Here is a 12,065-nt window from a genome sequence, read left to right as displayed (position 1 = left end):
TGTATTTAAAAGACACATAATAATACAATCAGGCTATCAGTTCTGGTGGTACATGTGAAAGAAACATGACACAAAGGAAGAAAATTAAAAGGTCTTTGTATCGGCTTCATCATGTGGTGCAACCTGTGATTTACTCACATACATTCCTGTGTGTGTGTGTGTGTGTTTGTGTGAGTGTGTGTGTGTGCGTTTTGCTTAGATAGGAAGCAATGATAGCATGTTGGCGTCACAGGATGCTCTCACATTCAAACCTTTTTAGCTCACTTCCTATTAGACAGCTGAGCGCCATGGTGGTGAGGTTGTGAGCCACAGGAAGTGTGATGGATGATGAGGGGTGGTGATGAGGGGGAAGAGTAGGAGGGGGGGGGGGGGGGGGGTTGGACAGACAGACAGGCAGTCCACCAGCTGTGTCTGCACTGGAATGGGGACGTGGCCAAAAACAACATCCAGCAGCAGCAGCAGCAGGGCTCCTTCTAGTCACATCACAGCAGCGGATCTCTTTGAGCTGCGTGCAATTGTGCTGTGTGGCAGATGAAGGTCTCAGATAGGCCTCACACACACACACACACACACACACCAATATCTGTGCTCTACTTCAGCTTGGAGCAAATAGCTCGAGTGTATGATCCTACACTCTCTTCATAAAACAAACAAAAAAGTATATATACTACATATTTACATGCATTGAACTACAATGTTAACGCAGCTTTCGATGTGTAATTTTAGCCGTCGACCATTAGCAGATAATGACTGCTTTTAAAGCCTAGGTAGACATACAGGAATTGCTGACGCACAAGTTTCCTTTAGCTCATCCAGAGAAGCTATACTGTAATAGTATCGTAAAACTTTAATTATATGATTCTGTCGTGAAAAAAGAAAAGCTTCATCGTTGTAACAAAAAAAGGGGGGAAAAAGATTAAGTACGATAGAACGCCAGTTGAATGCATACCTTCACCAGGGAGGTAGTTAATCCTTCCTTGGCCATGATACAGCCTACCACCAAGTTTTATGAAATCACCTCAACAGTTTTTGCATAATTCTGCTCAGCAGACAGATTCATGTGGAATATAAAATCAGAATAAAGTGGATCATTCTGGTGTAAGAAAATTGTTTCTTTTTCTGAAAACTCTGTCCTCCTTGGTGGAAGAAATGAGGATCTTTAACAGGTAAACTTCTCTTTTTCTCTCAAGTGATTCAGCAGCCAGAAAAACAAGGTTAAAACAATGTCAGTGTGTCAGAAGTTAATGTGTCAACCAGACAACCCGTTAACCTGTATGGAAGTGTGTGTGTGTGTGTGTGTGTGTGTGTGTGTGTGTGTGTGTGTGTGTGTGTGTGTGTGTGTGTGCGCGCGTGTGTGTGTGTGGTGGGGCTCGGATCCCTGTGGAGACAGAAGAGGAGGGAGGGGAAGTCAAGGGAGTGGCTTGTTTGTGTTGTGTGTGTGCATGTGCGGTGTTAGTGGTGAACATGTTTGTGTGTGAGAGTGTGTATGATGTGGCTGAGGGAGTAAAACGTCAGAATAGCGGACGTCCTGACTCCAAGAGGGGGAGAGAGAGAGAGAGAGAGAGAGAGAGGCAGGCAGGCAGGCAGGCAGGCAGGCAGGCAGGCAGTCCATCTGTTGAAGAGGTAAATGTCAGTCTGATTCTCCTGTTCCCTGTCACACATCATCTGACTTTCTTAATTTCTTTGGTGCTTAAACTATATTAATCTTTATTCATCACACTGAGGAACGACGCCCTGCCTCTGTGCTGAGCTTCCAGGTTTGTGTGTATCATTTTTTTATCAGCTAGTGTCTGTTTTAGATGATGATGCATGAGAGGTTGTGTTGGATATTTGAAGAAAAAAAATACAATCAAGAAGCTTGATAAGGAAGCTGTAACACTTTAAAAACAGATCTTGAGAGTATGAGAGCAAATATGTTCTGTGACTTCACCCTGCCAGTCGCCTGTTTGAGGTCACATGCTGTCTAGGTGTGTTAGATGGGCTCAGGTAGACAGATGCATGGGTGTTGCAGCTCCAGACAAAGTTTTGTTTGTTGTCTGATCTCAGCATCTACATATTGTGGGAGGATTCCGGAGGAACGAGTGGTTTAATTGTAAAAGCAGGCAGAGAGGGCTTAAGTGGATGAGTGGATTTGGGAAAAGGGAACTGGAGAAGAAAAGTGAGTTTAGATTGGCATGTGACAATGTGCTGCTCTCAGTAAAACAGAGAAGAAGTTCTTCTGTGGGTTCCTTCACTCCAGACTGTGTGATTGCTACTTCATTCCACTGCATTGCTACTGTATTGCAGTTTTTGGATCGGCTCCAAGCGTGTGGCTCCTTCAGGCTGCAGTCATGGAAATTAAGTCGCCAGGTTTCCTCTCTGTTCCGCGTGGACGTATGGAATAGACTCAAATGGACTGGTTTCACCAGAGCAGTGATGGATTTTGCTTCCATGGAAAACCAGAGTGTTGAAACCCATCGTGTTAATCTGGACTTGATCTCAGCTGTCTGGAGCGGTTGTGGATGAAGTGTAGAGCAGCCTCAGGGCTGACGTGCCCTGCGCCAGGTTGTTGTTGTTGTTTTTGTGGAGCTGAGGGTTCAGGGGAGTCCAGATGGCCTTCACATTACTGTGGTCACTAGAGAGAGGACAGTCCCTGTTTTCGTGGTTATAGCTGTGAGCTTTTGCAGTTTTAGTTTGACACAAACAGGCTGCTGTGGCCAGAGGGGATGAATGGTTTGGAGGAGCATCGGACTGGAACGGTGTCAGTGTCAGGTCTTGACTGTCAGAGCCAGAGCGAAGCCGCTAATGACAGCATGGTGGCTGGCAGCAGGTCCGTGTCTCAACTTATACTTTTGTCTTTTCTTTTTTCCTTCTGTCTCACTGCGCTTGTAAGAAATATGTTCCCTGTGGTTTGGTGGGAGCTGTGAAATGATGGCTGTCTATCCTGCTAGAGGAGAGAAGTGAGGAAAGACTCGTTCTCTCTAATTGTGTTTATGGCTCAAAAACAATTATCTCCCCCTGTGACTCTTTCAGTAGCTTCACTCAGAAGGAGAGTGGCCTTTGTGTGTGACCTCTCCCATTATTACTCATAGTGTCTGCAGTCCTTTGTGCTGTGGTGAAATCCTGTTTGTGTCTTTACAAACCCATCAGACAATGTAATGACTCGTTAAAGGAGCATTCCACAGATTTTTAGCTCACCACCATGTCTGGATTGGTAAAACTTTGTCTTTAAAAGCTGGAAATTGTAAGTGAAAGGATCTTTTTTTTTTTTTAACTTTACAGTCTGCTCTGCCACTTAAGCTTTTTGCTCCGTGTGGGGAAAAGTGAACAGCATGGAAAAAATGACATAGGAGCAAATTCTCAGTAGATCGTGTGTAGAATATCTGCTTCCATCTGTCACAAACACTGATTGATCTGTACAGGATTTTAACAAACCAAAAAAAAGTCATCTCTGTTTGTAACCTGCCTTTTGTGAGTCACCTTACTTTTTTTAATGTTGCAATCACACGTCTGATTACGTTTTCTCTGATTGAGCCCCTCTGCTTTGTAATCTACTCGAGGTGGTGGAAGGTCACAGTCAGCGGAGCAGAAAACCTCCCGTCCTCCCTCACCTCCACCTCGTCGCTGAGCAGACTGCGTGTTTGTCCACTCCATTAACTCACACAGTCTGTCTGTCATCTCTGATCACACACCGGATTGATTAAGAGCCTTTTGGAACACAAAAGTGATTTTGTTTTCACAATGCTGCAGCTGTCAACGGTGACAGGCTCTTTCCTTGGATAACACTGTTTACACTCCGATTGCGGTGTGTGATAGTGTGTGTGTGTGTGTGATAGTGTGTGTGTAGGTTTTCATTTCTTGCCTGAAAGACTTTGAATGTGTTTTCAGAAGCTATTTGAATTAATGGTGAGCTTTAAGTCTTGATGAAGCATTATATTTTCATTACGTAATTTAATGTCTGGGGCAACATGGTGGTGCAGTGGTCAGCACTGTCACCTCACAGCAAGAAGGTTCCAGGTTCGAGCCCTGGCTCCAGCACAGGATCTTTCTGTGTGGAGTCTCCATGTTCTCCCTGTTCCTGTGTGGGTTCTCTCTGGTTCTCCAGCTTCCTCCCACAGTCCAAAGACATCAAGAGGGGACGAGGCTGATTGATACTCTAAATTGACCGTAGGTGTGACTGTGAGTGTGAATGGTTGTCTGTCTATATGTGTTGGTCCTGTGATGGAATGGTGACCTGTCCAGAGTGAACCCCACCTCTCGTCCGAAGGCTGCTGGGATAGGCTCCACCCCCCCCCCCCCCCCCCAGTGAACCTTAACAGGATAAGCGGTAGAAAATGAATGAATGGATGGATTGAATTTAATGTCTGTTATGTTTTTTCTTTAGATCCACCCAATGCTTTAGTCAGAGTTTAGCTCCTTCAAAAGAGCTTCCACATTATTCTGACTTGCTTGTTTACACAGAACCAACGTTAACGTAATGTTGCTCCAGGTGGTAATTGAACAAAGCATCCTGACCATCCACGACAGAACTGTGACATGAAAACTCAACATTTGTTTAATGAGCTTTTCTGCTGTAGCACCCAATTTGGCATTTAGCAGTCTGGTGGCAATTATTTATTATTTAATTGTCACATAGGCCTTCACATGATACAGGTATAACATCCAGTGAAATTTAACTGCTAGCTGCTAAGAGTGGTGTCATATTCCCGCGTTGGTAAAGTCTGTGTAAAAGGGGCTTATTCTTAACATGTCCAACACATATATTTGTGTTCCCCCACACACTAGTCATTTTTGCCTGAAAATAGAAAAGTTTGCGAGTCCTGTGAGTGCCGTGAATTAAGAATATGTGTGTGTGTGAGTGTGTGAGTGCTTGGAGGAGTTGTATTTATGCAGCTGTCTCCCCTGTGGAGTAGCTCAAGGTCTGGAACCAGAAGCCCAACAGTAGTGCCGGCATCTGCATCTTCTCCCCTCCACACCTCTCCCCTTCCCTCCACATATGCCAAACGACTGGAGCCGCTCCTTCAAGGTCTCCCTCCTGCTGGCACTCCCATTTCATCAGTGCAGATTAAAGATCAGAGTGCTGCAGAGAGTGTTGATACTTACGCTGCAGGCAGTCAGCAGGTACCCAGGAGCTCCCTAAATTGAATTAGACTTTAAAGCAATGATGTTGAATCATGTGCTGAATGCAAGTATTGGAACAGGGCGCCTCGCTCTTTCAGGCTACACGAGAGAAAATAAAACCGATACTTTTCATGGCTTACTCCCTTTGAGGATCATTTGACCTCCAATGCGAGGCTGGTGAGGTCACCAGCTGACCTCAAACGTATGATTGCGGAAGAACTTGTGTTTTCACTTTGGCCTTGATCCGAAGAATGGGTTGGCAATTTGGTAGAGGTCGGCACCCGTTTAGAAGAAATAACTGAAGACATTCAGTTCAGAGATTAAAGAGTATGGTGAAGCTGTTTTGAAATGCATTGAACATGTGTAATGCTTCTAGTTTTTTTCCCCTTATTTATTTTTTTTTTTTTACACAGGAGAGAGAGCAGGAGAGCCGCGGTGAGCACGAGCACATCAGACCTCAGATCAGGGAGTTACAGCAGACGCAGCCAAGCAGAGAACTGCAGAGAAAAGGTGAGAGACGCCTGTTTAGCACCAAACTGCATGTTGCTTTTTAAAATAGGGGACATCTTGTTTACCCATGCCACACCTCTGGGATGGTTGAAAGCTTTGTATTTGCCGTAAACATTCACCTGAGGGTCACGGGTGGATTTGCCCTAATAACTGGAAGCAACACTAGCCACTTCTGTCGTGTACCTGTGGCTGCATACGTCCCACTGAATGTAATTTCCTCTCAACTGCTTGTTAAAACAGTCAGCCAAAAGAGCTATTCTTCTGAGGTGGCGGTCAAGAGGTCAGGCTGTTTAAGCTCCTTCATCTAACTTTATTAACTGTTTGCGCACTGGCTTAATGTCTTTGGCCTCTTAAGTGCGATGTAAATTCATTAACCGCTCTGGTCCTGCCGCCATTAATGAAATGGTATGAATGGTAGCCTTCAGGCGGTAATGAAGGGGTTTCCTTCACTTCGAACTTTGCAGGCAAAGAGCTGATAGCTTTTTGTGTACAAAAATGCTTTGCTGACAAGTCATAACGGCTTATGGCCTATCTATGGTTTGTCCAATTAGCACACCACAGGGTTAAGTATTATTTGGACAATCTCCTTCATAAATCAATCCAAATTTAACTTTAATTTTCCATGGGTGGAGATGGAACCCAACCTTGGCTGACCTGAACTTGGCACCAGTTTAGTGGCCATAATAATTGTCGTTCTGTGTGGCCCGGTCCGCTCTGGACTCGGCCCTTCTCACGGACCTGGGAGTCGGTGGTGGGTTTATGGGAAGCAACAGAGGGAAACTCAACAGCCACACCTCTGCTATATAAAGCTGATACCAGAACAGAACCAAAGCTTGGCAGAGAACCTCCCCACTGTTCCTGAGTTATGCCTGCCTTATAATTTAAGACGGGGTGAAGCTAGGGTCAACAAGAAGAGACCACCATCGAGAAGCGAAGAGATAGGCGCTTGTCAACAAAGATGCAGGACATTTGTGGTTGATGAGTGTAGGCAGGGTGGGCTGGTGGTTCTTGAAAGGATGGTTGTCTTTTTTTAGCAGAAAAGAAGCTTGAAAAACTGGCTATGCATTCTTTTTTGATTTTAACATCGTACATACCTCCACCTCTCGGAAAGAAACAGCTTCTATTTACAAGCTCTAACTCAATGACCATGTGTCCGGCCATCCTGCATTCTGCTGCAAACTGTAACTGGTAAGGCTGTGATTTAGAAAATGAAATGTTTGCAGAGACTCTCGGTGGAATGTGCCGTATCCGTCAAATTCCCAAAATAGAGGAACTTGTTTGACACGCAGGGCCACTGTTTCACAGTCATGTACAACATGGCCTCCTGACTTCCCTCCTATCTTGTTTATTACCTTTTTCTACACGGACGTACATCAAGATAATGTCGTGTTACAGCCACATTATTGTCATTCACACATGCTCAGGCCTGCAACTACAACACCACACAAGTAGCTGGTGAACCTCAGACATCTCGAAGACTATTCTCATTGCCACGCTAGTATTACGGATGTATTAAGGATGGTAGTGTCACTCCCCCAATTTTTGTCCAGCCTGAAATATCTCAACAACTATGGGATAGATATATTTTGAAATTTTGTAAATTTGCCCATCACACCCTGAGAACGACTCCTACTGAGCAGATCAGACTTTTCATTTTTCACTTACTGATAGTCAAAAAAGTTTGTACAAAGTTTACATTAATGGTTTCCAGTAGATTTATACTGATTTCTTACCAAAGTGCCCACAAATGTTCCTGGTGGCAGTAGTAGGGATTCATCCACCCCATACTGATGTTGGATATCAGCCCGACACCGACTCAAGCAGCCAGACTGGATGTAGACCGGTAAGCTGCATTATTAAAAGAGTAAATGGCATGAATGGAGCTAAAAAGAAGAGGCTTGGCAGTGTCAAAAGTATTTATTGCAGCTTGCCGTTGCTTGTCACTTTAATGATACTAACAACGCGGCACATATAGATGTATATATTTATTTATTTTACAAAGTTAGGAAGGCAGCGTTTAACTCGAGCTTGCCGGTGCCTCACCCCTTTCTCTTCCACACAGAGAGGGATACAGACACTGAATAAACATTGATATCAGATTGGTTCTCTGTATCAGCTGATACCCGAAGCTCAGATATTAGATATCAGTGCTGAAAAATCCTTAGACGTTTGTATTTGGCTCATAGAATGTGTGCACTCAAGTAGGTCATACCAGCTCCACTTGTATGGAGGTACTCATATGTCCAACAGTAATTTTTATAGTTAAAATGAGATTAGAGGATTTTGCTGCTTCGCTGCGTCTCTTCATATAAGAATAATCTTTAGGAATAAATCTACTGTAAGTAGCTTGTTCTTCAGCTTTTTAACAAAGGTCGTCAGGAGAATTTTAAACCTGGTGTTGACCCGCTCGCAGTGATGACAAACAGTCCTTGGGTCGTTGCTTCAGTGTAGACAGAAGTATAAAGAAGGCCCTCACTTTGCCTTTGTTTGGTCTCTATATATATTGAATGGCAGCACAAAGCACTCGTGCAGTCAAAGTGCTTTTGTAGCTATTTTCAAATAGAAAGAAAACCTCTCATTATCTAGTAGCACTGGGGGTTTTCCAAGAAATTTATACACAATGGACATGACGGTTTTCCCAGTCGCACAAACATGAACAATAGTAAAAGAATCTGTGTTTTGGCTCACACTCCACTTGACCAGTAAATGAGTTCGGCTTGAGTGCAGATATAGAGTTTAAATACACCCTCAGCTGCCTCGTGCTCTATTCATAGCGTCACATGTGAGAATAACAGCCCTTTATGTCCTGATTGTTTTCCATAATTACATTTTCTTTTTGGACCACATCACATAATCGTCTATCTGTTAAATCAACAACACGCTGCAATTTATGAATTGTAAATGTATTAGTAATGTGAAGGATCAGCTGCTTTTGATAAAGCTGTTTCAAGTTGGCAGAGATCGCTGCAGCTCCCTCCTCTCAGACTGGAACCCTTGTTTGATTCGGTTCATAAATGGTAGCTGCTTTCACTCGGCTTTGCTTTCTACATGTGAGGTGGGAATCTGATACACTCTTAGATTTTTCTGTTTTCTGTATCTGTGATAAATACACAACCTCAGATATTCCTTCACTGAAAGCAGCGTAGGGTTGTGAAGGTACTATCACAGAGGGAGGATGTGGGGAGCGCTGTGTTGTTTGGAGTGTGGTTTCCTGGCTAGAGAAGGAGCACTGAAGGAGTTTGGATGGAAGGGAAGTACTTGTCCCAGTCTCTATTTCACTCCCACTTCCTCCTTGACTCCTTGTACTTGCTTACCACCTACAGCTGTGCCACATGTTCCGTCTCTCCACTTATGAACCTTCCTTCTCTGTTACACACAACAACACAATCTCACAGATCTTGCTCAGGAACTGGGGCCAGTCTGGAGGAAATGCCGACATCCCCTCATGTCTCCACGTGCCTTCTCTGTGATTCTGACTGATATATATTCTAGCCCCCCTTCTCTTCTGGTTTCAGTCTCGCAGAAGTATTTCATTTCAGTTATTTCAATCTGGAACTTCACGACTTGTCACTTCCCTTGCTAACACTCCGTCCATTTTAGTTCACTGAACAAGAGTGACAAAAAAACGTATTGTTTAAAGTAGGTTAATCGGAGGTGTAGTTTTTAACTCCTCTAACATGTGTTTCCTGTTGCAGGCTCTAACTCAGGCATGGTGTTGGTTCTTGATCACCTTGTGAAGGATGATGGCTCTGGACCTCTGCTGATCCAGCCTCAGAGGGAAGCTGTGACCACTGAGCCGGACCTGGTCCTGTCCCACCGTCAGAGGTCAGACTCAACAGCGTCGGACTGCAGCGCATCATCAGTGCGTTCAAGGTCCAATCTGGATTCTGCAGCCTCAGAAAAGAGTCTGGGCTCCACCTACAGAGTCCGCCTGGACTCTGGAGCCTCAGACAGGAGCCAGGGGTCCTCTCAGCGTAGCCGACAAAACTCTGGGGCATCAGAGCACAGTGGCAGCTCCCAGTCCCATGTCAGGCAGAGGTTGGGCTCAGATGTGTCTGACTCCAGTGGCAGAGTCCGTCTGGGCTCTGGAGCCTCCGATAGCATCGGCCCATCATCAAGAAAGCGAACCGACTCAGGGACGTCTGACCACAGTGTGAGCATGTCCTCAGAGGAGAGGTCTCCAGCGGAGGAAGTGGAGGAAGAGTCAGAAACGGAGATCAAAAGCCAGAGTCCAGACAACCTCCTGGCTCAGCCCAACCAGGACCACATCCCTGACCATGATCATCCGGATGGGTCTGTCTCATCTTGTACAGATCCTGAAGACAGCCTGCTCAATGGCACTGCCAAGGAAAAAAGCAACTTCCTGAAAGAAAAGGTAGACTATGCATATTGTGTTGTCTTAGCTTTGACTATTAGGAACATCTGTCAGTATAAACCAGAATACTTTAATAGCACCATCAGTTAATGGCCGCAGTAAGAAAGTTGAAATAAAGTTTTCTCAAACAGATCGAGAAAAACTGAACATTATAATCGTCATGAAGGAAGGATTTATGGCAGGACTGTTATTATACGGGATTACTGTATTATTATACTGGATTATTGTACTGAATTTATTGGGAATTGAGTGCATTCCTTGTATTCGATAAACATGGGTATATAAAGGTCAAAGAATGCTTTCATAAATTGAAAAAAAAGATTGACTTTTAGACTGATAATCTAGAATCTAAACTAAGGCACTTTACACTGGTGTCTCTCTGGTTGTGTCACTCGTGAAGGTCCAAGTAGTATTAGCCAGCTGATTAGCAGGGGGAAAAAAAACAACGCACCACTAGAGTGGGCTGTTGAGCCACGTGGCACCAGTCACATGTGCCTACAGTCCCAGCTCTCCTTTCCTTCTCTCTGAGCTCCCTCTGACACCCAGTTCTTAGGTGACACCCAGGTCATCCATAAACACGCAGCGCTGAGCTCCTGTTAGTGGCTGTTTCGTTCTTGTTACTTGGCTACACAGACAAATTGCGCACCTGAGGGTCTCTGCTTCACCTCAGCGGCGTGTCGGCCTCACCTGCCGTCACACAGAGACGGACAGTTTTATGGGCCAGAGGTTCTGTCTCTTCTCATCAGAGCAGACAAACACACGGAGAACTCCAGATTCTGCACCGTCCCCTTCTTAAGGGTCCAGGTCACCATGACTCCATCGTGTTGCCTCTCTAAATGTGTTTACCCAAGACTGGCCCCGGATTTCTTTTATTGTTCCCTGTAATGTGCCCCGATTCACAGTCGCCTGAATGTAATGTAAACACGCTGGGGCCCATCGTGGTCCCTCTGCCAAAAAAAGAACAGAGGCCCCATGCTTTACTCCAAACACAAATGTTACATAACGAAAACACCACCCGTTCTTTATGTATTGAGAATGACGTTGGGTGTTTGTGTGTGTGTGTGTGTGTGTGTTGCTCTTACCAGATGTAACCCCTCCTGACATTGAATCGCTGCCATCTTAAAGCAGCTCCATGCTTGTCAAGCCCTCATCTCTATTTCCTCCTCTGATTGTTCTGTCATTTTTCTTCCCTTCTGTTTAGACAACACTTGACAGCGACCGGCCCTTCAGTCGCGGCAAGGCGAAGGACTCTGGTAAGAGATTATTCCATCTGTGATGGTGCTGAACTGATGCATGAACATCAGCAAGATAAATCATTCACAGTATTTTATACGGCAAATAGAAGTTTCACACTTCTCAAATGAGATGAGTCTCCGCTTTTCTTCATTTTTTTTTACCATTGTTGATTGATGAAATCAAACAATGTCAAGTTTTCACTTAGAGTTTGAGACTCATAAAAATAACAATGACAATAATAATAACTCGGGGTGATTCGAGTTGCTTATTAGCAAGGACCTTGCGATACGTATCACCATACGTTTTTACCAAGATAAATGGCAATACAATATATGATAAAATTTCAGACATTATGGGGAATTTCAAAATAGAGTTACATAACTAGGTGTTCTCCACATAGTCTGTGTTCCCAAAGAAATCTTACAGACTACATAATTCATTTTAGCTCCAACATCCACGCTGTATAAACACCTTTATATTAAATTTATGCTTGCAACCTTTAAACTCAATACCAGAAAGAGATTTTTATTTGGTTCATTTGTATTTGTCGTCTTCGTTGGGGGAACTTGAGAGTGTCTGATAGTATCCCGGCAGATGTTTAATGGCCTGTCAAACTTCAGCGTGTGGAGACAGTCGTAGTGACTAGTGTGACCGTATAGGGCCAGTTACAGGAGAGACGGCTGGAAATGGAACTACACCATATTTTATTTATTACCCTCTAATGTGTCCACTCTGCTCTTAACTGTGGTTCTCTCATCAAAGGCACGTCCGTCTTTATTTGTATAGATGACCTCATTTAATATCTTTTCCTCTAATCTCCAGTGTTCTTTCCATTTTGAGCATC

At 44.3% G+C, this 12,065-nt stretch overlaps 1 protein-coding gene across 1 annotated transcript in view; it reads left to right on the top strand.

Moving 5' to 3' along the window:
- Positions 1–12,065, top strand: part of smtnb (smoothelin b) — a 50,576-nt gene that overhangs the window by 19,188 nt on the left and 19,323 nt on the right. Inside the window, exons 6-8 of the mRNA XM_086206175.1 lie at positions 5,514–5,610; positions 9,306–9,985; positions 11,187–11,238. Coding sequence (XP_086062301.1) covers positions 5,514–5,610; positions 9,306–9,985; positions 11,187–11,238 — 829 coding nt within the window. The remainder of the gene's footprint in view (positions 1–5,513; positions 5,611–9,305; positions 9,986–11,186; positions 11,239–12,065) is intronic.

This window comes from Aulostomus chinensis, chromosome 6 (genome assembly GCF_037954235.1).
Source record: "Aulostomus chinensis isolate RoL2024-O1b breed Wild chromosome 6, RoL_Achi_v1.0, whole genome shotgun sequence".
Classification (NCBI taxonomy): domain Eukaryota; kingdom Metazoa; phylum Chordata; class Actinopteri; order Syngnathiformes; family Aulostomidae; genus Aulostomus; species Aulostomus chinensis.
The sequence above is the reverse complement of the archived record's forward strand: the minus strand, read 5'-3'. Positions and strand labels throughout refer to the sequence as shown.